A 23,071-nucleotide genomic window follows, 5' to 3' on the forward strand; every position below is an offset into this window, starting at 1 on the left:
ACTGTGCATTTATTTTCCCTAACAGGTAACAACTTCAAGAAATCAGAGTAAGTTGTGTACACAAATGGAACAATATTTCTAGGAATATTTGAAGAAGTTAATGTCATTGGATCAAATTGACGCATTTATAGAATACATGGTATTTAATGAGAAGCTGTTCTTTAGGAGTTGAACTGCCTTATTTGATACAACTGACATAGGTAGACGAAAACAGTCCTAGCAACCTTTAAAAACATAGAGTAATGGCAACAAAATATGATCTGTCTTCTGAAAATGTTTTTGATATTCAAATTTATCTTCAGCGCTTTTAGTTTGAAAAATGAGTTTTTCAGGAATTTTAATAAATCTTGATTGATTTCTCTTAAAGCTTAACTGTGAGACTTTAAAATAAAAGGAATTAGCTCACTTCATTTGGCCTCAGATATTAAGATTTAAACATAAAATTCTAGATAGTTAAAAGCTGAAATTATTTAACGACCTTGACCTTTAGCTATAATCTGAGATTTGAATGGGTTTAAGAGCCTCCCTCTTTCTAGGTCTTGGGACAACTCTATAGCAGACTGGGCATCCTAATGGGAGCTGTAATTTGTGCCAGCTCTTTCTGACACAGTGTACACAGTCTGAGAAGTACTCCTAGAATGAGGAAGCAAGAGCATCTATTAATTTTTTGTCTTTGTCAGGTTGCCCACCTTAGAGAGCACCAGCCCAGTATTCAAGGTGTATCATGGTCCTCACACATGTCTTGAAACCCAGGTTGTTGGACTTCCATATGTAACACACGTATGCTCCTACCTACTACACATACAAAGCATCCTTCAGGCTTTCTAGGATCTGGTTTCTGAAAACTGTTCATGACAAAGATAGCTTGAATTCATTTGTTTCATTTAAAAAAAAAATCCAAATTGAAAATCCCTGCTCCTTCATCACTGAATGTACACAAATGATGATTACTTGCTATAGTATGGATCTCATCCATAATGGTGCAACTAATCCTTTAGATTTTAACTGATCATACAGAATAGCAACACATAATGCAAGCACTGAAAAAAACCTGTATGGTAGGGTGAGAGATTCTACTGCCACTATAGACATATGAATATACAGGCAATATAAGAGAGGATGGGAACAGGACCTTCCTCTGTCTTAAAGAAAGGATTAGCCAACAATCTGGATGTTAGGTTTTTCTCTAACTGACCTCAAAGAACGCACAATCCACATTATAGCAACAGGGTATTGAAGAGCTGCTTATGAAACAAAGCGTAAGCCTTCAGATCATTTTAACCTAACATCCATTCTAGTCCCTGTCAAAAATTTAAAAGAACCATCAAATCACTGGTTCCAAAGAGATCTGAAAGAAACAGCTTGTCTCTTAAAATTCTGGGCAAAATGTCTCAAATAAAATGTAATTTCAGAGAAGTAACCAAGAGAATAAAAGAATTAATGTAAAATCTTATCCTTTTTGCTAGGAATTTCTATACATATGAAGAACCTTTTCTAGAGAAGAAAAGTGAAAAGTAAGTTAAGTTCAGTTCTGTGTACTATCTTTGCATATAGAACAAAATATGTACTAAAATACAAGTTTATAACTTCATGTTTTCTGTTCTTGAAGGTCATCAGAAAAGAAAGAAAACAGTATTCGTGTTGGCTTCTTTCAGCTGGTAATGAAAGCAATGGCTATAAATATTTTATGTGCATTGTGCTGCAGAATAAGTGATGGTTGTTTTGGGGAATAGCTGTGACTAAGCCAAACTTTTAAGGATTAAACCATTTGGCATGAAATCCTGCCATTAAAGTCAATGGGAATTTAATAGAACCCTTTGTCATTTTGTCAGCTTGGTATCGATTATCGTATTTTTGTCATAATTGACTATTAAACACATTATATTGAACCTACAGATAGATATGGGGAAAAGAGTAAAGATGCACAGCAGGATCTAGGTGACCTTGGTTCAGTCTTATTTCTGCCAAAATTTTTCTGTCTGATATTTGGCAGATAATTTAGCTCCCTTGTAATTGCTCCATGGGTATTAGAAGATTTGGTAAATATAGAAACTTGGGAATGCACAATACTGTATGGTAAGTCTAGCTTTTGATGGGTCTTGGAATCCCATAGGGTGCATCTACATTCTAAAATTAATGTAGTAGAGAGAGCTTCAACCTGGCAGCATGCAGCTAAGAGGTTTCACTACTTCTGTTTTGCATGTAGTCTAGGCAATTAGCCTGTAATGTGTCCAAACTAATATGGTCCTGACTGTAGTACTGGGCTACTGCAGTTACATCCATGTGGCTTGTACTCTACCTGGCTAAGTATCTCAACTCTTAGTTGGGTGGGGAGAACAGTCTGTCCACACGGAGGGCTATGTCTGTCAAGCAGAGGGGTTTGCATTCTGTACTCTGTTTTGCACAGATGTTTAACTCCTAAAGTGCAGTTGGTAAACACAGTATGTTTGCATCAGATGTGCTGAGAGATTAGGTATCACATATCAGTGCATTTTCTGTCAGGTTCTTTTGTTTGTTTGTTTGTTTTAATCAAGGGAATTCCTAGACTTCTTACGAGCAAGGTTTGCGAAACAGTGGTAGGGCTACAGTTTTCTTCTTACTTTTTTTGTAGAAAGACGTTTTATTTATTTCTTTTATGTTAACCGATTTGTTTTTCCTTTTATCTTGTCTCTGCCTTAATGTCCCTTTTCCATATGTGCTCCAAAATCCCACCCTTTCTTCTCTTAGACACATTATAGCACCTGCAGAACCTGGACAGGTTCTTCAGCAGGCTATGATTCCTCTTTACACTCTATTTCAAAATATATAGCATTTGATACTGATATTCTATATGGACAGTTTGATCTATATATTTACATGACTTCAACCTGAGAATCAGAATTTACACAATCACGACAAAGGTAATTTAAGTCACTGTATCTTAGCTGAGTCACCAGCTGCATGTGTGCATTCTCTTGGTCCATGCAAATGTAAGGTAATAGGGCTTAGCTCAATCCTTTATTTACTGCATACTGTCGTATTTCTACACATTTCTCCTAGATTAAGAGCTCAGCCAACATGTTTTAGAGTATTAACTATGAGAACTTGCTCTGAGACCTTTAGTTGGCTTTCTACCACAGCACCCCAGACTTTTGAGAAATTGGCTAACTATTCAGAGGCTCTGCATAATGCCCTAGGCCTTTTTCCTCCCTTCCCACTCCCTCCATCCCCACAGGAAATCTGCAAAGCAGACTATATATATGAATTATAATTACTATTCTTAATCTTTTAGCTAGTTTCTGGAATGATGATAATGTGGAATGATATCGAGCTATTAATGTTATATGATAATACATTCGTTCACATGGTCAGATTCTGCTGTCAACTAAAAGGGAACTCATAATAATTTATGAGGCTGTAATAATGGGTGCAATTAGATTAGGTTGCTGGGAGAGATTTGTCTTCTTTCTGTATTGAAGATAATTCGGAAATTTAAAGAGAATGATTTTGTATCTGATCCACCTGATTAATGATTTATCAGTATACAACCAGCATGAAGACTTCCTCTCAGCAGAGACCATATTTTTTTCCTGTCTCTTTAGTTTCGATTTTCTTCATCTATGGAAATTTTAATGATGGCTGCTGGTAGTTTCTGTGCTATTGTTCATGGAGCAGCCCAGCCAGCTGTGTTGCTTGTGTTTGGTGCAATGGCAGACACATTTATTGAATATGACATTGAAATGCAAGAGCTTAAAGACCCAGGCAAGACATGTGTAAATAACACCATAGTGTGGATTAATGGTACTATTCACCAGAATGAAAAGAACGCCACAATAATATGTGGGTAAGTAGTAGATGCATTTGTTTCTTTTCCTTTGTTACTATGGCTTATCAGAGAATGTATTGCTAGTGAAGGTCCAGTTCAGCCTTTAAACTTTACATTTTCTATCCATAAGGCGGAAAAGGGGCATGGTTCTTGTTACAGAGTCCTGTTTCTGAGCTGGAGATACTACCTGGAGGGAGAGAAGGTCAGCTTGGGTCTTGGTCTTTCAGCTATAGATGTCAGCAACGATATTCATTGGTGATGATTTTTCTGATAACAGATATATCTGCTACACATCTGAGGTCATTAATCTTTCCTCTGATGACACTGTAGGTAATAATGACTTCTGGTCATTCTGGTTAGGACTTAGGTACCTACAGGTGCCTGCTGACTTCTGAGCAAGTTAGCTAAACTTTAGTCATTGAAGAGAAATGAGCGCTTCTAGGATGCAATACATCTTAGCTTATGGGAGATGTCTAAGGCAGGTCAGATGAACTGCCCTATAAGAGTGCCTGTTGCTTTCCGTTAATAAATGGAGTCTAGATGATTCATTCAGATACAGATATGTCAAAGCCAAATTTGAACCTGTAATCTTTCCTAAGGCTCGTTTTTCAGTGCATCATACCAAGAGTTTTCTAATCTCTGAGTGACATTTAATTAGATATTTAATTAGAATTAAAAGTTACTTGTCTAAAGGTCTCAGAAATGCAAAGTACATGGGAAGTGATTCACATTCCTACATGCAGGTGACTGGGGCCAAATTACTTGCTCCAGGCTGTCCAAGCCAGCCCTCTGCGATGGGGCTGGCAGATAGAATACAGGATTTGCTACAGGCCTCTTTTACTGTGAAAGAGCAACTACGCACCAGGCAGGATACATTTGTAGAATCACAGAATGGTTTGGCTTGGAAGGGATCTTAAAGATCATCTAGTTCCAACCCCCCTGCCATGGGCAAGGACACCTTCCAATCAGACCAGGCTGCTCGAAGCCCCATCCAACCTGGCCTTGAACACTTTCAGGGACGGGGCATCCACAACATCTCTGGGCAACCTGTTCCAGTGCCTCACCACCCTCACAGTAAAGAACTTCCTTACATCTGATCTAAATCTACCCTCTTTCAGTTTAAAGCCATTACCCCTTGTCCTATCACTACATGCCCTTGTAAAAGTCCCTCTCCAGCTTTCCTGTAGGCCCCCTTCAGGTACTGGAAGGCTGCTATAGGGTGTCCCTGGAGCCTTCCCTTCTCCAGGCTGAACAACCCCAATTCTCTCAGTCTGTCTTCATAGCTCCAGACCTCTGATCATCTTCACGGCCCTCCTCTGGACTCACTCCAACAAGTCCATGTCCTTCTTATGTTGGGGGCCCCAGAGGTGAATACAGTGCTCCGAGGGGGGTCTCACGAGAGTGGAGTAGAGGGGGAGAATCACCTTCCTCTACCTGCTGGTCACGCTTCTTTTGATGCAGCCCAGGATGCAAGTGGCTTTCTGGGCTGCAAGTGCACGTTGCTGGGTCATGTTGAGCTGTCAATCCACTCATCGCCCAGCCTGTATTTGTGCTCGGGATTGCCCCAACCCATGTGCAGGACCTTGCTCTTGGCCTTGTTGAATTTCATGAGTTTTGCACGGGTCCACCTCTCAAGACTGTCAAGGTCCCTCTGGATGGCATCCCTTCCCTCCAGCGTGTCAACCGCACCACAGAGCTTGGTGTCATTGGCAAACTTGCTGAGGGTGCACTCGATCCCACTGTCCATGTCACCAAAAAAGATGTTAAACAGCACCGGTCCCAATAACAACTCCTGAGGAATGCCACTCATTGCTGGTCTCCACTTGAACATCAAGCCATTGACCGCAACTCTTTGAGTGCAACCATCCAGCCAATTGTTTATCCACTGAGTTGTCCATCTGTCAAATCCATGTCTCGCCAATTTAGAGACAAGGATGTTGTGCGGGACAGTGTCAAATGCTTTGCACAAGTCCAGGTACATGACGTCCATTACTCTTCCCTTATCCACCAATGCTGTAACCCCGTTGTAGAAGGCTACCGAATTTGTCAAGCCCTTAGTAAGCCATGTTGTCTGTCACCAATCACCTCCTTATTTTCCACGTGCCCTAGCATAGTTTCCAGGAGGATCTGCTCCATGATCTTAAAGCATAAAAAATGGTACTGGATATCTGTGTCAGGCACCTGAGTTGCTTGCATGATTGTTTTTTGCAAGAGATCAGGTCAGGTGCATAGTGTTCTGTTTTGGCTCAAAATTTCAGTGTACCAAATTCTGGGTAAATGGAATAAAATTTGTTGTCTGCAGGACATTTTAAAAAAAAGTTGTCTAAAAGCAGAACCAATAATGACCTGAAATGCCTATTTCAAAGTAATCTAAATGCAATAGCAGCAACTCAATGCCCTTCACTGGTATTAAGAGTAATTTAATACTCATACTTGAGCTAAAAGAAATTATTGTTTCAGATTAGCAAGCTTATGTTACAAAGTAATACTTGAATTGACTTTAGCAGCCCTCATTTCTCCCTGTAAAACAGTTTAAATCTGAGTGTTATTAGTTGGTCTAATGGCACCAAGCACACGTGTTCAACATCCAATGAAAACTTGCTGGGCAGCTCTTCCTCGAAACACCCTCTCACCTGTGCTGTTTCGGAGCTGCAGTCTGGCGGGGTTTCTCAGAGACTGCAGGGCTGCTCCGGGGCGGCAGAGCATTTGCTGGTACCTGCCAGCACCCTACCCCTGTACAACAGGCAGAGCAAGCAAAACAGCCACTGCTAGTGATAGTCTCAGTATTGGGAAACAATGCCTGTGTTAGCAAAACCAGCTGACTTGCCAGATGACATGACTCTAACTTGAAGAAACACCAGATTAGAAATCTGTGAGAAACTTAAAACAGCATTGCTATCTTTTTTTTTTTTTTCCTTCTTTTTTCTTTTTTTCAGGCTGCTGGACATTGAACAAGAAATGACCAAGTTTGCAGGTTACTATGCAGGAATTGGTTGTGCCATACTTGTGTTAGGATACCTCCAAGTCAGTATTTTGTTTCCTATTTTGATTTCAAAGTTTAAATTGCTAAATAATTAAGTTTATAATAATTATGTTCCTTTTAACTGCTTACTTAGCTGCCCATTTGAGCAGAGCAGACGTTTTCAGTACTTCTTCTATTGGCTGAAATAGGTTAACTCTGGCAATCTGAGACCTCCTTGGATTTGTGCATGTATACCTTTGTACAAGGATACCTTTTACCCAGTGAGATGAATGCATGCTGCTCCTTTCACACCACAAGGAATACTTGCTCAAGTGTGGTTACTATGGAATCCACATGCCCTCCGAAAACAACAGCTGAAGGGCATACTGATTCCCAGTAGGCATCTCAACTGCATTGAGCCCTGTGTTTCTATTATAGAGATATTACAGAGTAGTACTAGTGTAAAACTAATATTGGAGAAGAATCACACCCTACATATTCTGTAGTAATGGTTCAATCCTTATGACTGAGATGAGCCACAAGCTTGGACAATTCCCTCATAATCTGCTAAAGGGTCATGAGATAGGATGGCTGCCATCCCTATATTACTTACAGCTGTAGAGGGAAAATTTTTTGTCCATATAACATTCATGTAACAGTACAAGTAATTTAACTTGCATCTCCTCTCAGCCTATCAGAACTGAGACAAATTCTTGATCCAGAGGCTTTATAAAATTGTTGGATTATTTAAAGATCAAAGGCATAAAACAACTATCATGTCTGTGTAGCTAGAATGTATTTTACCTAAATAGTAATTTTATCAATAGCTAAATTGCTCTTTCATATTTTAGCCAAATTGCTTTTTCCCATTTGTTGGGAGTAGAAAGACTTTTTACTGCAATTTATCAGCCACATTATGCTCTCCCCAGATCTGCTTTTGGGTTATGGCTGCAGCTCGTCAGATACAGAAAATCAGGAAAGCTTATTTCAGGAAAGTAATGCGAATGGATATAGGCTGGTTTGATTGCACATCTGTAGGAGAACTGAACACCCGAATTTCTGAGTAAGTAATCTTGAAAAAACATATGCTACAGGGAAGATTTTGCACTTCCTTCCAAACACAACAGAGTGCCAATAACTAGGCATTTGACAAACACCTTCTAATATAAAATACAGTTATGTACCTGGGACCACAGACCAGGCTGATTATCTCCCCCCTCTTCAATCTGAGTGCCATAACTGTTAAGCCACAATTATTTCCCTTTTGTGTGTTTTCTGTGGGAGTTTTTTTTGTTGGGTTTCGGGGTGGGGTTTTTTGCCAGCTTGTCTTATCCTTCCCTTCTCCTCCCGTGCCCAGCCTTTTCAGAGTGACCTATTATTTGGCTGCCAGTGCACACTCCCCTGAGACTGGAGATGTGGGTTTGAACCCTCTCTCACGTCCCAGAAAGGAAAATTATGTTAGGGGCATGCTTTGCTTTAGTTGGCTTTTAAAAGAAAAGAGTGAGCCTTGCTTAATCTTCTGCTAAAGAAGGTACAAGCACCTACCTTTAGAAAGGGACCCAAGGTAGATCAAGAAACCTTCTTATCCTGGGTAAACGTTTAGCCCTGAGAACAGCGGCGTTTAAGGCTTGCTCCTCTTCTTAGTGGTTCCTGTTTACAGGCTGAAGGTAGCTGCGGGGTGAATATGCCGACTCTAGATGGCTCCCTGTTCTCAGCCGTGCCTGCATGATAGTAGTCACATTTGCAGAAGATTTTTCTGTAGTTGAAGGGGATTTTATTTGCCTTTACTCACTGCCTGGCGGTATCTATGACTTTCTGTGATGTTCTTTTTACAAAGAATTAACGTCAAGTGTAAGTTGCTGTGAAAAATTTCTCTGGCAAAAAATAGAAACTGAGCATGTATTTGTGTAATAAATAACACTTATTTCCCTGTTTTTTTGAACAACATGTGCCTACAAAAAAGCTTCCTGACTGCAAAAAAAACATTCTCCAGAAGAAATATAAACATGTTCTTCAACTCAACACTGTTAAATTTTTCAGGAGCGGACTGTAATTTCACTTGATATATCAATGAGCTAACAACTTTGCACTTTAAACCTCAACGCCACTTGCTCCTATTTATTCCAGGAGTTCCCAGTTCTTCTAATCTCAGGGGTGAGGTAGTAGCCAAGTGTGGCAGAAGTATAATGACTGTTTTGCTTTAAGACATTTTTCCTGTGTTGGTAATGCGTAAGAGAGAACAAATGAACTCTGCAGCTGCCTCGGCGTTCAATGATGGTAACTGCTGCACCACTGTACCCCATGTGATAGAGCTGTCATGTTTTCCCACTGCCTCCAGTGACAAAGTAGCCCCCCTCGGTTTTCCCACTCTCCCTCTCATTTAGAGAACAAACTACCTGATAGGGTGGAGAGAGGAACTGGGAGGTGGTGGAAGGTGGAACTAGAAGAGAGCTACAGCCCTCCTCCCTTTTCCTGCCCCCTCAGCAAGGCAGTGTAGTACATTCACAGTGCCCCATGATGGGCGGATTGCCATGTCAGCTATACTGTTATTCCACTATCAGATAGCTGCCTCCAGCTGGGATGTCTCTGCCCACTCCTTTGAATCAGCTGGGGCACAGTAGTAGGAACTAGCTAGTGAATGAGTCTGCTGTCAGGATGACTTTTCCTGGGAAAAGACAGTATCTTCTCTGCAGTATTCATGCATAAAAGCCTTCTGCCATTGCAAAGGCACTTCCCTTCACTGTAGCCCAGGGTCTTTGGAAGGGCTGATGGTGGAAAGAATAGGGGTGAGGAAGGGCCCTCTTCAAGGGAAAGCAACTAACCCAAATGTGGCCAAGACCTGCAACACAAATGAAAGATATGCTTTCCAATCTTCTGTTGTTTTTTTTTTCCAGTGATGTTAACAAAATTAATGAGGCTATTGCTGACCAAGTAGCAATCTTTATCCAGCGCTTAACAACCTTTGTGTGTGGATTCCTACTGGGATTTGTCAGTGGCTGGAAATTGACCTTGGTTATCATTGCAGTCAGTCCTCTGCTTGGGGTTGGAGCGGCTGTCTATGGCTTGGTAAGTGAATTGTGAGAGGTTCATGTAGAGGTATGATGAGCAGGGAAAGTCATGCCATAGAGCTTGGACAATTGGTGGAAGAGAAGGCTATTACATCCCTTTAAAGTCAAAAGAGGCAGATTGTGGTCACAGGAGCCCCAGGGGTGGGGGAGGGGGAGGTGGGCTTTGCTCCCGCTTTGCTTATTCTGATTCCCAGAATAATACGTCCTGCTTCTAAGATGGGACTGTAAGCATACATTCTGTTGGATCTTGTGGATGGATATTATGGTTGCTAAGATCAGAACCTGGCCTACACCTTCTCTCTATTTATTACTACACACCTGGTTTAGTGGTTACTAGACACGAGGCTTGATTTCTCTCTGTAGATTAGGGGCTTTTAGAGATGATCAAGTTTCAGAGCTGTAAAATAGTTGAAACCAACTGCTCAAAGTTACCTCAAGCTGTCCCTGATCCTGGCAGCTGCTGTGTTCTCTCCCAGTTGTTCCCGTTCTGCTCTTCCATTTGCTCCCTGCAAACTCCCTGTCACTGTGCAGAGGAAGGACAGTGAAGAGGGAAACTGCAGGATCCTCTGCCCTCTCACCTCCTCTCCTACACCCAGCAGGGCTGGGCAGGTCCTGCTCCTCCTCTGCACTTTGTCACACTCTGCTCTTTGGTTGGGGTCAAGCCTTTGGCTATCTCACTTCTTCTATGTCAGGAACAGTTTGCTATCGTTTTGCTACCAAACCTCTAATGTAACTCTGACTAATTTCTCATCTTCCAGCACTCCTTTAGCACCTTATGCTGGCTGCAAGTAGATGCCATAAGTAATGACTCAGTGTGAAGTGGGAGAGCAGAATCCTGGCAGGGAATGAAATAAACCTCAAAACGCCTCTTTCCTTAATTTGCAATTTCTTTTTGAGGTCGTTCCCCTTTGTGTTTGTAATTTTTCCCCTTTCCATTCTTATTTCTCTGTCCCCATTGCTTTCCTATCACATACCCACTGTTAAGTGTTTCCTCCTTACAAGCCTTTCCAGAGCAAGTCTTTGTCCTTTACCATAAATAAAACAGACCCAGGGTCGATCTAGCCTGTTTTCCTGTCTCCAAAAGTGGCTAATAGATGCTTGGGGTAGGGTATTTGAAGAGAGAAAGCAAATAGGGACACTTTAAAATTTCTATTGATATGTCATTCCCAAGCCAATGTGGTATCTTTATGTCGAATTGTACATGACTACATTTCCTTCCACGAATTTGAGCATTTTTTTGAGCCTAAGTAAGCTTTTGGCATCCACTGTGCTCTGGGCTGCTGTGCAGGGACCTGTTTGCTGTTGGCCCAAGAAGCAAAGTACAGTCGTGGGCATCATCTGTTTCCATTCTCCACCATCAGTACCATTACCTGTTCTTCCTGAAGCTGGGCTCTGCCACAGTGGCTAAAGGGCTGCTCTTGCCCCTTAAGCTCCCCCTTCCTCCCACCATGCACAAACCCTCAGTGTGCAGTATGCTTAAGCCCAGTTAGCAGCAGAGACGGAGGGAGGGAAAGCAGGTGGTGTCAGCTGCTCTTTCTAGCTACCTGGGTTGGCCAAGGGGATAACTGTTCTGCAAAACATATGCTACAGAGGTCTATGCCCTAATACTAGAAGACAGAAGTCTTCAAGTGTGCAGCATGCCTAATAAAAGCCTGCTTGGAGCGGAGGAGGTGACCTCATGCAGAGCAGACAGTGCAGTGTGACAGCCAGCACTGCTTACCACTGTCCTTGTCTGCACCTACAGTTCAGGTGTAACCACCACTTGTTATGCTTTTGTAGGCTGTGGCAAAATTAACAGGCCGAGAATTAAAGGCTTATGCAAAAGCTGGAGCTGTGGCTGATGAAGTGCTGTCATCCATCAGAACAGTGGCTGCTTTTGGTGGGGAGAAGAAAGAAGTTGAAAGGTTTGTTTGGGCAAACTGTAAGGTCTCTGATTTCTTTTTCCTGTAGCAACATAATGCTGTAATGCACTTCAGTCATGGCAATTAGCCTCTAAATTCTACAACAATGACCATCTGTTAGCTTTGAGAATTATATGCATGTATGTTACAGAAATTTAGGTTTCAAATAACATTATATATGCAAAACCAGTTTCATAATTCAGTCAATCAGTGAAATAAAACATCAGTAATACTATCTTCAAGTCATTCCCACTTGTAGGAACATACTGTCAATTTTTCCCCTAAACATTGTCTGATATATCACTTTTGCAGCACATCTGAAAACTCTGGGTACTTTCAAGCTAAGTAAGAACTAGTTCCAGCAAGACATAATGATTTGATAGTGTTAAGCTGCAAATTTCTCTTAAATGTGTTTAAAACATAACATGGCTGTAGGACATGCCCTGAAGCTTTGGCCAAATTCTCAAATCCTGTGTCACTCTACTAAAACCCCAAACCCCGTGGTGAAGTATCTGCAGTGAGTGTAGCTTTTCTTGTGCTTATTACACTAGAACACACAAGGATTTCATGATCTGGGAGCATTGCTGGTTTCAGCAGTGGTCTCTCACTTCAGAGTGAGAGGTATCAACTTTATGTGGACCCACTGTTAACTGTAGCACAGCTGGACACCTCATTTTGTTGGTCTTTGCTTATTACGAATTTTCCATAAAGTTCATTTAATCCCCTTTTATTTTTCTCTCTTTCTACAGATATGATAAGAATCTGGTGTTTGCTCAGCACTGGGGAATTCGAAAAGGAATAATAATGGGATTATTCACTGGTTACATGTGGCTTATAATTTTCCTGTGTTATGCATTAGCCTTTTGGTATGGCTCTAAACTTGTCCTTGAAGAAGAAGAGTATTCACCTGGCACTCTTCTGCAGGTAACCATTTTAGCTTGATGCAACTTTTCTGGACTGTTTATTAAAACATTATTTCTGGAACACATATTTGTAGTGTTCTGGTATCCAGTGGCTCAGTGGTAACAAACACTGTATGTGTCTTTTAAAGATCATTACTCAGTGTATATGTGAAAGTATGTGACACAATTGGATAAGATTAAAAGAAAAAAAAATCCATGTTTATTTTAAAGATTTGAAATGCTGCTTACTGCAGTCAGAATAATGCTTTTGTGTGAGAGCCTGCTACGCAGTTGACAGAGGCCTGAAACTAGCTTTCCTATTTTGTGGGTCAGCATGTGGCTTCTGGGATATTGGCTTCTCTGAAGAACTTATTTTGTGATGAAAAACACCATTGTGGTAAAGAGAAACCTAACCAAAGGAAGTTTTATCAAATCTAACCTCTCTCTCATGAACAGTTTCTGTTCCTTTGAATTGACATTTTCTGTTGCTATTTGCCCACCCAGCTCTATAGATGACAAAGAACATGTAGACATATAGGCTGATAGACACGCATGGCTGTGACTCCTGCAGTGTATAAAAAAACCGTACTAACCTGCACGGCACTCATGCATCCACTCCTGCACAGCAGATGCTTTAGACACTGATGACCTACATGCAATAAAACCAACATCTACAGATATTTTGGTTATTTGCTTTAAGCCAGGACTGCCCAAATGGCAGGCTCCAGGCCAGACCCAGAGTAAATTTTTCCTGAACCTTGATAAGTCCTGGGTCTTCTGATGAGACATCTATTTCTGCTCCTTCTCTGCCTGTTGCACACCATGAAATCTCCCAGCCACCAGCAGCATGCAGTGCAAAACCTCCTGCTAAATGGAGCTTGGTAAATTACTCTGAGAACATTGTAAAATTGAGTTATTCTGTTCAAGGAAGATGTCCCTCACAGGAAATCATTTGCAACTGTTCTTGACACTGGTAGTTGATACAAGGTAGTGCTCTGAAAAAAACAGAAGTGAGCAATTTCCTTGCTTGCACATGATAACTATAGTTACGGGCTTCCAAATGACAAATAGTGAGGAGCTACCCTGTAGCCGAAAAATTGTAGCTGTCAATGGAGAGACTGTCCCTTATGCTCCCCTTCCTCTCTCAGTTTCCAGTCTTTCTTCTACTTCATGTTTTCTACCATACACTCCTAGTCTGGCAGCAGGGAGGAGGGGAGGATTTGCAGATACAAAACATTTATGTGTGCTTTTCCTGGTCTCTGAAAACTGTTGTGCACCAGCCATACTGCACTGAGATACACTAAGCATTGCCTTCCCTCCTCCTTCTATCAGACATACAGAACCTGCTCCCTCATGTTCATGATGGATTCTGACATGCATATAACCTGCTTGTTTTGGGACTCCTTCACGCAAGAAAATTAGTTTGCAGTAGAGCTGAGTATAAACGTACGGCATGATCTATACGTCACAGTGTAGATGTTTGCAGTGCACAGTATGTGTACAGTAGATTCTTCCTTTTTAGCCACAGGGTTATTAACAGTAAACATCACTGGTGCAAGGGAGAACTGAGTCCTGTGTATTTTTATTTCTTTCTCAACGGTAGTGTTTCCTTATACACTTTGCCCATTTATCATGACTGCTGTTTGTGTTGTATTCAAAAGGCTAGCTGAATGCTTGATTGCTTCTTAGCAGAATTCTCAGGTATTGCCAAACTACAATAAAGGATTACATACCAGTTCTCCTAACGCTCAGGGTGAATGTTCAATCAGCCACAACAAAGCAAAAAATGAACCAAAAGCCTACACCAAAGACATTATCCAAACATTTATAATCTGCTCTGCCAAACCACCTCTGTAACTGAAAAACTAAGGAAGAATAAAGCAGAGTAAATTCTAGGAAAAAAAATGTTCATTCTGTCAAGCACACCCTGGTATATTAGCACAGAGAAGAATGAGCTATACTTACCATACAAAGCTGATCACTTCTCGTTGTAAGAACTGGCAATTAATGCATTTGCACGTGTGTGGTATATAAGTGGTCAATAAGACTTTATCTTTTGATGTTCACCATCTTCCAGTGTCCTGTACTTTGAAGCCCCTGTCTCCTATCAGAATTGCCAACATTTTCAGCCATAGATGGTTCCCATCTACACTTAAGAACCTTGATAAAACCCCCTTCATAGGACATGAAGCATTAGCAGCTCTTAGGAAATTTTGAACAAATGCTTTTGGCATTTTCGTTGATGTGCTCCAGCGTCACTTCCTTCTGATCTGCAAGGCCAGACTCCAAGGCTGAATTCTTGGAGTGAAGTGTCCTCTGATATTTGATACTCTGTCCAGCTGCCTTTATCACCTGTCGGTCCTTCCAGGAAGAGTAGATGCTGTGGCTCATTTTCTCTCATGTTGTCCTAGGCTTAGACCAAAAGGGGATCCTGGGGCTTTCAGAAGAGGGTCACTAGTGAGTAATTCTTCCTTTTGGTTCTTGGAAAAGGACTTGAAACAGTGAGCACATTGGGTATGTGCTACCTGCAGAAACTGTCCACCTGCACTGATAGAATAATCTCACCTCAGTGACTTATCCAGTGTTGGTAGCAACCCTTACAGTTATTTCTCTGTGAGATGATGAAAAAATGTTCTCTGTAGCTGGTACCTACTCCGGAAGTAAGTTTTGTGACTATTAGAAGAGACAGGAACTGCAATATACAAAGGTTGTAATACGGTGTTTTAAGCTTACTTCCGTTTTTGAATTGTTGTAGCCTCTCATCTGCTTACTGGTAAGACACCTCCAAAATAATCTACTTGCCACCGACGTTCAGTTCCAGCCCTTGTTTCAAGGCACAAGCACGCAGTCAAATTGAGGTGGCTTAAAAATACATTAGTGGCACCTCATTAAATATTTGGGTGCACACATTTTTAGGCCAGGGCAAATATGAGGTAAGTTGATTTACTTCAACCTGGAAGAAAAGTTGTGAAAGACAGAGAAAAATCCCTGCTAAGATGCATTTGTTTGCTTTCTTGTGGGCTAATTATGCTCATATGAATCACTGCAGCTCAGCTGATACACAAGAAGTCATTAAGCCACTGTAGTTTGATTTGCCTAAGCTCTAAACTGTAATAAAAATGTGACATCATATTTTGTTAATTTCTTTTTCTACTTCTTCAGGTTTTCTTTGGTGTTTTAGTAGGAGCTTTAAATCTTGGTCAGGCATCTCCCTGTCTGGAAGCCTTTGCCACTGGCCGTGGGGCTGCAGCAAACATTTTTGAGACAATAGATGAAGTAAGTAATGCATTTCTAAGCTGTGTCACTTGGTAGTGGAAAAATAATTAAATAAGCCTCAAGCGGTAGTAGGTTTATCTACTGTGTAAATGAGGAAAAATGAGTGCAATTAAAGAGAAATTGACTGTGCAATAGAAAGGTCTAGCAGCATGCATATGGGCTTAGAGAGGGTGTTGAACAGATTTCTTAAGTGGCCTGTTTCTGTATAATGAAGTTTTACCTCAGCTACTGCTGCTTCTTACTCCCATTTCTCCTTACATACAATTACTCATTAGTGCTGGCCCATGGAAAGTGTAAAGGCAGGCAGTAATAGTTACCTTGCAGCCAAACTTGCAGCAAGCCTCTAGCTCCCAGCCTCCAGATGACATCAAAAGATGTGGCTCTATTGGCATTAGTGGCAAAGGTGGCCTCTGTCACCTGTCCCAGAGCTACCCCGAGTTAAAATGGGACCAAATGAGCACAGGCACTGGTCACGCAGCAGTCATAAATGCTAATATTATCTAGACAGATAGATAAGGTTGTATGAGAAAGTCTGAGAGACATTGGCATTTATTGATGAGGATTCCTTTCTATATCTATATAAATTTAGTGGTTGGCAAAATACTGCTGATTTCTTAGCAGTACCTAGTATCTCTGGTCATTGACAAGCTTTATTGTGCTAGAAGCTGTGTAAACACATTAAAATGCTGCTTTTCTTTTACAGAGCATATAAAAGGGTATATAAAGAAGGCTAGAGGGGTAGAAGGGCTGTGGTAATGCTAATGGACTTTTTAGTAACCCTTCAATGTTCTATAATAACGATAGCACCTATGCCTTATAAATGCACTTCATAAACTAAAGCTCTAAGAAAAGCTGAAAAAGAGATAAATAAGGGAAGTGGTTTTTAGAGAAAAATTTAAAAAGCACAAAGAGTTGCAACAGTAAGAATTAATCACAAAATTAAAGTTAAGGCTGAGTCAGATAACCTTAGGGTAAAAAAAGCAAACTAAAGTGAGATTTCATCTCTCTAGAGAAAGGGTGGAAAAATTAGATCCATCTGCTTGACACATTTGTAGATTTTTGATTAGACAGTAAAAACACAGCTCTGCCCCGATACAGATTTTTTTCTGGCACTAAACCTATAGCTGTGCTGAGGTTCCAATTTGCAGGATCAGTGAAACTTTTCTCCATAGCTTAGTAGCTGAATTTAAGAAAGATATATTTCTGAGGAGGAGCCAGTCTTTTAGTTGTTCTTAACATCTTAGGACATACGCATTTCTTATATTAAAATTTCCTTCAATCTGTTAGGCTACATAAAAAATCATGCACGTTTCAATTATCAAATATTGGTGTTGCTATAGTTTTGATTAATTCTTTGTATTCCATGCTTCAAAAATCTATCCTTAGAAAATTTGATTTCTTTGCTATTCCGCAAAACTCTCTTAGTTCTCTGCTCATGTCTAGCAGCCCACAATACCCAAGGCCTGGCCAAAAGTATGTGAGACCAAAGCACTTCAAATCAGGATTCCAGCTCTTAGGCCTGGGTGTGCAAGGATGGATGCTTTAAATGCAAAGTGGTGAAGTGTGCAGATTTTCAGCAATGGTTATTCAGTGCTGTAGGAGAATGTTTATATGAGCTAAGTAGTGCCATTTTATTCCTGAGGAGCTGGCTAAATTAACTTAGTCAAAATGCCTCTCAGTCAGCTATTCTATTCTAGCAAAAACTAGGTGAGTGGTTGATTGTGGTAATTGCAGCAAGCCTAAAATGAGAAGAAGGTGCATTCATCTTGCCCATAGTACCCACTGGTGATGACTTCCCCAGCATTTTGACCTTCAATTTCATGTCCCTTGTATGCTAGCCCTGGGGCAGAGCCTGCTGCTGGCTCAGTGCAGCCAAGTGCTGTTCAAACAGAAGTGCCATGGCTTTGTATGGTATTGGGAATATTTATCTACTGCAGCAGTGTTGGCTGTTTAACAGCAAATAAATAACACAATAAATTCTATCCTAGAAACCCGCCATTGACTGCATGTCAGAAGATGGCTACAAGCTGGATAAAGTACGAGGTGAAATTGAATTTCATAATGTAACATTCCATTATCCCTCCAGACCAGATGTAAAGGTAATTATTCATCATCCATCCTGTGAACACAACTACTGCAAACAATCAAAATATCCTGGTTCTGCCAGCAATTTCTAGATTTTCAGTAGAGTTTGTTTTCCAGAAGCCCAGAACCTCTGTTTAAAAGTAGACTAAATAATTCTTCTATTAAAGGGTTCTTCTACTTACCATTCTGCCTATTTTACCATTCTGGCATATCCATTGCCATATGTATTCCTTGCTGCTGAACATAAACTCATAGTAATTTCAGACAAATTCACCTGCATACAGCTTCTCTTACAATCAATTATGCACTTGTACCAACATGCGCTAGAATAGGACACAAAGTAATAAGCTGAATGGTGCAAGGATATTTTATAAAACTCTTTCATTACCCTGGGGATGTGCCATGTGACCCATTAAGATGCTAGGAAAAAGTACAAGAGCCTTGGCTGTATACCCCATTATTTCTCTACTACTGTGTTTGAATTGACAAATTCTCGTTGGAACAGGATGCTATTGGACAAGCAAATGAGTGCTATTGCTTCTAAAGACAAGCATATGAAGTATCAGATTTTTCTACATAATTTCACTGTTACATTCTTAACATTTATGCTTTAACAAGCATTCATAATACATGTACAGTGTTCTTTAAAGGGGATTTATTGCCAAGTTCTCCAATGGTGTTAACTTGACTAGTTCTTAATTATGAACAACAGGAACAAACAAAGATCAAAATCTGCCTGCTTGTCATGGAAAACAGTGCTCTGCATTTATAAACTCTTCAAACAATGTAAAAATATTTGGCTTTCTTCTTCCTTTGTCTTCATAATATTTTTCTGAATTTCATAAAATTGCTTTGAATCTCTATTTTAAGATACACGATATACCCACTTGGTTGTATCACTGTGAGAGAATTAGAATGGATAGATTCAGTTTATTATTTCTTTTCCTCTCCAGATTTTGGATAACCTTAATATGGTTATTAAAGCAGGGGAGACAACAGCTTTTGTTGGAGCTAGTGGAGCTGGAAAAAGTACAACAATACAGCTCATCCAGCGTTTCTATGACCCCAGTGATGGCATGGTGAGTATACCAGCCTAGAATGTGTTTCTCTAGCCTTAGGGACTTGAAAGAATGACATGGTTTCTTCTCCAAGGTGGGAAGGAAGACTCCTAACTTTATTTTATTTTTTATTTCAACAAGCAAAATACCTTCTTGTGCATTTCAGGGGAATGCTGAACAGTCTTATCAAAAATAATTATGTGAAAGAAAAAAACTTAGGAGAAAATAAAAATTCATTGCTAAATCTGAGTAGAAACTATACCTATAGATACAATAATTCAGGAGAGACAAATCATTTTCCATTCTGGAGAACACAGTATTGAACATTTAATCATTGTCCCATAATATTGCTTTAGTATATGCAATTACCATTTAGTAATGGATTGGCTAAGAATATGAATTACATCTATTAACAATCTCATTCCATTTATGTGTTCCTAGTTGGCACAAATCACATACATGGTGACGTGTATTTGAATGTATAAAAGACAAAGAACCAATCTATTGTAAACATATAACCATAATTTTGATTATTACTTTCCACCAAGTTTTTTTTCTGACGCCAAGAAAAAAGAGGTTTTGGGAAATGAAATCAAAGAGCACAACTCCTAGGCCCAAGAACTAGCATATACTACTGCCAATGCATTGCATTATTTTATGTATGAAAGCTGTTGTTTACGCTGGTCATGGAAATACAGCATCACAGGCTCTTCATTTCCATTGTGTCTTTCTTTGTCTCTGAGCTGGAGGGAATAAAGTCCCTAACTTTTTTTCATTTGTCCATGTTTTAATTGGCTTCTGTAGATTACCCTGGATGGCCATGACATTCGTTCCCTTAATATCCAGTGGCTACGCTCACAGATTGGTATTGTTGAACAAGAGCCAGTTCTGTTTGCCACCACAATTGCAGAGAACATTCGCTATGGTCGGGATGAGGCTACCATGGAAGACATAATCAAAGCAGCCAAACAGGCCAATGCTTACAATTTTATCATGGAATTGCCGCAGGTATGCTGTGCCTTGTAAAATGTTTGGCAGAATTTGATGGAAAAATAGAGAATCCTCTTGTCCCTCCCCCATTCAGCCATTTGCGCTCAGGTGGAAGGGCAGAAGATTAATATAGATCGTAGGCAGCAACGTTTCCTTTGACTAGAGTTAATTAGGTCTTACTACGTGTATGTCACCACATTTAAAAAAAACCCACAAAACGAGAAGAATTAGTTCCTCAGGAATCATATGCACAACATTCAATATCATGGTAATAATCATAGCATGATTTTAAAATATGTATTTTTCATGCTATGGAGATCTGTTTCTGCTCAGGCCAAAAGCAATTTAGAGCCCAGGCTCTCACTAGCCAGCATATGTTTCTGAGCAGTCTGTACTGATCCTCACAACCTCATCTCTTTGTATGAGCTCTGTAAGTTAGCTGGAGGTTCCCTCTTCCCTAGTTCCTTCCCTTATGATGACAAGGCTTTGATTAGTCCTCTGGTATCCTCCTTAGAAAGCCTATATTTGATAGTACTGGGCTGTTTACTTTTCTAGAATGTTATTTTGCCAAGTAGCTTCTCAAAGGAAGATGTTACAACAGTGAACCTGATTGACAGGACTGAAGTACCATTAACTAATGTCAGTACATAATTTTTATCCTCCATCCATGCATTTCCAGGCTTCCAGGAAACTATTCATAGAAAGACTGTGTAAAGGCCCCTGTTTATTTCCTGGAAATGGAGGAATAAACAAGATTTGGCTCCAGGTGAATATAATTAGCCTGGCTCTCGAGATGCTAGGCTTTATGTGTTTGTTTAATTCTCTACTTGAACCTGATGCCACCAGAGTATGATGTCCATGAATCACAGACACAGTGTTCATGAGGCACAGGCCATCAGCAGACAAGTCCAGCTCTATGGAAAGTTTGCTGGTGAGTCATCTGATGGAGAGTAGGCAGGCATTTCCCCTCCATTTCAGCATTTGTTGATAGAGTTGTTTTGAGCCAAACCAGAACATTTCAGCTTTTTATCAGTACATACTTTTGGCTTGGGATTGGAACCCCAGTTCAGGCAAAATTATGTTGTTCAATATGAAGGAAGTTATTTCATCAGTTCTCCTTTGAACCTGGTGCACTAACAACGTTTGTGTCTTTCAAAGACAATATTTTTTCAAGTCTACTCCCAGGACAAATCTGAGAGATATTTTACCAATGTCTTCACCAGAAGGTTAACAGACCTTTTTGTTACCTGTTTCATTTTCATTTTTCTCCTCCACACAGCAATTTGACACTCATGTTGGAGAGGGTGGAAGCCAGATGAGTGGAGGTCAAAAACAGAGGATAGCTATTGCTCGAGCTCTTGTGCGAAACCCGAAAATCCTGCTACTGGATATGGCTACATCAGCACTTGATAATGAAAGTGAAGCTACTGTCCAAGAAGCACTTCATCAGGTTTGCTATAGCATAGCATAAATCAGACTTAAAAGGGCAGAAATTATTTTTAATGCACTCTGCAGCGGGTGCTGCTGAATTGCAACAAAGCAGTGAGAAGATTTTCTTAATAGCTGTTTCATATGCACAAGTAGAACCTTAGTATTATTGACAGAAAATAATTTTTTCATACATTGGGACATTAACTGAAATCTATAGCTCCCTTTTCTCAGAAACAGATGCTCATCTATGGGCTGTGGATGGAGTTCAAGTCAAAATCAGCTGAAACCACTAGAAAGACTCCTGTTGATTTGACCAAACTTTAGATTACATACTGTTGGTTCCAAGCATTTCTGTTTGCTGTTCTGGGAATGGAGCTGTTGTTGTTCCCTGTCAGGCTCGCCTTGGCCGCACAGCAATTTCAATAGCTCACCGCCTGTCAACCATCAAAGCTGCCGATGTCATTGTTGGGTTTGAGCATGGAAAGGCTGTGGAGAGAGGAACTCATGAGGAACTCTTGAAGAGGAAAGGGGTTTATTTCATGTTGGTGACCTTGCAAAGCAAAGGAGACACAGCGCTTAATAGAGAAGCAACAGAAAGTAAGTGTTTTGTTTTCCTTTATAAAATGATGTAAAATTCCACAGAATGCAGATGATTTTTTTTTTAATGGCTGAATTTTACCATTCATAGAAGTAATACATTGATAGCCCTGGGCAAAGTGTTTTTACTGCACATGCTTGAATGACCTTCCTACTATAGATCTGCCCTGAAATGTTAATCCTGACCTGCAACACCCATCATTTTATAGCTTCATTTAGTGCTGACAGTCCAGTGCTGCTGCATTTGAAATGCAAGCAAATGACAGAGTATGCTGAAACCACCCTATTTGTTTTGCTAGAGGCAGATTTGAATCAAAGCTTCTGGAAATGGAGATCTAATAGAATGATCTGTTGTATTTTTGTGGAGCATCATACCTTGGATATGATTATCTTAAAAGAAGAGAGAAATTACAGTGCTAAAATAGGGAACAGCCTTTAGCAGTCACACCACAAGTGAGATGGTCCTTGGGTTAATATTCAGTTAACTTCACCAAGTCAAATACCAATATAAAACTTGTGGTACATGTAAGTTGAGTAGCAAGGTTGTATTACATTCCTTGCCTTCTACAAAGTATTCCAGTTATGACTTGGAGACACTGCACTTTTTTGCAGAGCCACAGTGGACTTCGGTTGTATTCAATTTTAGCACAAACTGAAGAGGTCTATATACTATATTTTACAGCAGAAGAAAATAACGTGGTTGAGCCAAATCTTGAGAAAGTCCAGTCATTCAGCAGAGGAAGCTATCAGGCCAGTTTGCGGTGAGTCTTAAAAATGATTGTAAATCTCAATATGTTTCCAGACCTCTACACTTCATCCCACTATTCCAAAATCCAAATAGTGCTGATTAATCACTTCTCTGTATGTTGCATATGAGAGGGTGGAAGGGCTGCAAGCATTTTGCTAAGACAGAGTTCAGTTCAGAAGAAATGGCTTGGGCAATACATTACTGATTGAAGGCACATGGATAAATAGCAAGACTCTTAATTTTACTCC

General features: G+C 40.3%; 2 protein-coding genes across 3 annotated transcripts in view; one reads left to right on the top strand and one right to left on the bottom strand.

Annotated features, from left to right (window-relative positions):
- Positions 1 to 15,059, bottom strand: part of LOC142031301 (dehydrogenase/reductase SDR family member 9-like) — a 37,823-nt gene extending 22,764 nt beyond the window's left edge. Inside the window, exon 1 of one of the 2 annotated variants that reach the window (XM_075028521.1) lies at positions 14,604 to 15,059. The gene's annotated coding sequence lies outside the window, so the exon portion shown is untranslated. Of the gene's footprint in view, positions 1 to 8,312; positions 8,472 to 14,603 lie in introns of those variants that run through there. The other variant, XM_075028520.1, reaches the window with a different exon arrangement.
- ABCB11 (ATP binding cassette subfamily B member 11) overlaps positions 1 to 23,071 on the top strand; it is a 48,653-nt gene that overhangs the window by 5,064 nt on the left and 20,518 nt on the right. Inside the window, exons 2-17 of the mRNA XM_075028522.1 lie at positions 26 to 47; positions 1,467 to 1,514; positions 1,610 to 1,658; positions 3,582 to 3,823; positions 6,742 to 6,829; positions 7,697 to 7,830; positions 9,662 to 9,833; positions 11,615 to 11,739; positions 12,486 to 12,660; positions 15,801 to 15,914; positions 17,903 to 18,013; positions 18,953 to 19,078; positions 19,862 to 20,065; positions 21,327 to 21,497; positions 21,874 to 22,075; positions 22,758 to 22,836. Of these exons, the coding sequence (XP_074884623.1) occupies positions 26 to 47; positions 1,467 to 1,514; positions 1,610 to 1,658; positions 3,582 to 3,823; positions 6,742 to 6,829; positions 7,697 to 7,830; positions 9,662 to 9,833; positions 11,615 to 11,739; positions 12,486 to 12,660; positions 15,801 to 15,914; positions 17,903 to 18,013; positions 18,953 to 19,078; positions 19,862 to 20,065; positions 21,327 to 21,497; positions 21,874 to 22,075; positions 22,758 to 22,836 (2,062 nt within the window). The remainder of the gene's footprint in view (positions 1 to 25; positions 48 to 1,466; positions 1,515 to 1,609; positions 1,659 to 3,581; positions 3,824 to 6,741; positions 6,830 to 7,696; positions 7,831 to 9,661; positions 9,834 to 11,614; positions 11,740 to 12,485; positions 12,661 to 15,800; positions 15,915 to 17,902; positions 18,014 to 18,952; positions 19,079 to 19,861; positions 20,066 to 21,326; positions 21,498 to 21,873; positions 22,076 to 22,757; positions 22,837 to 23,071) is intronic.

This window comes from Buteo buteo, chromosome 5 (genome assembly GCF_964188355.1).
Source record: "Buteo buteo chromosome 5, bButBut1.hap1.1, whole genome shotgun sequence".
NCBI lineage: Eukaryota > Metazoa > Chordata > Aves > Accipitriformes > Accipitridae > Buteo > Buteo buteo.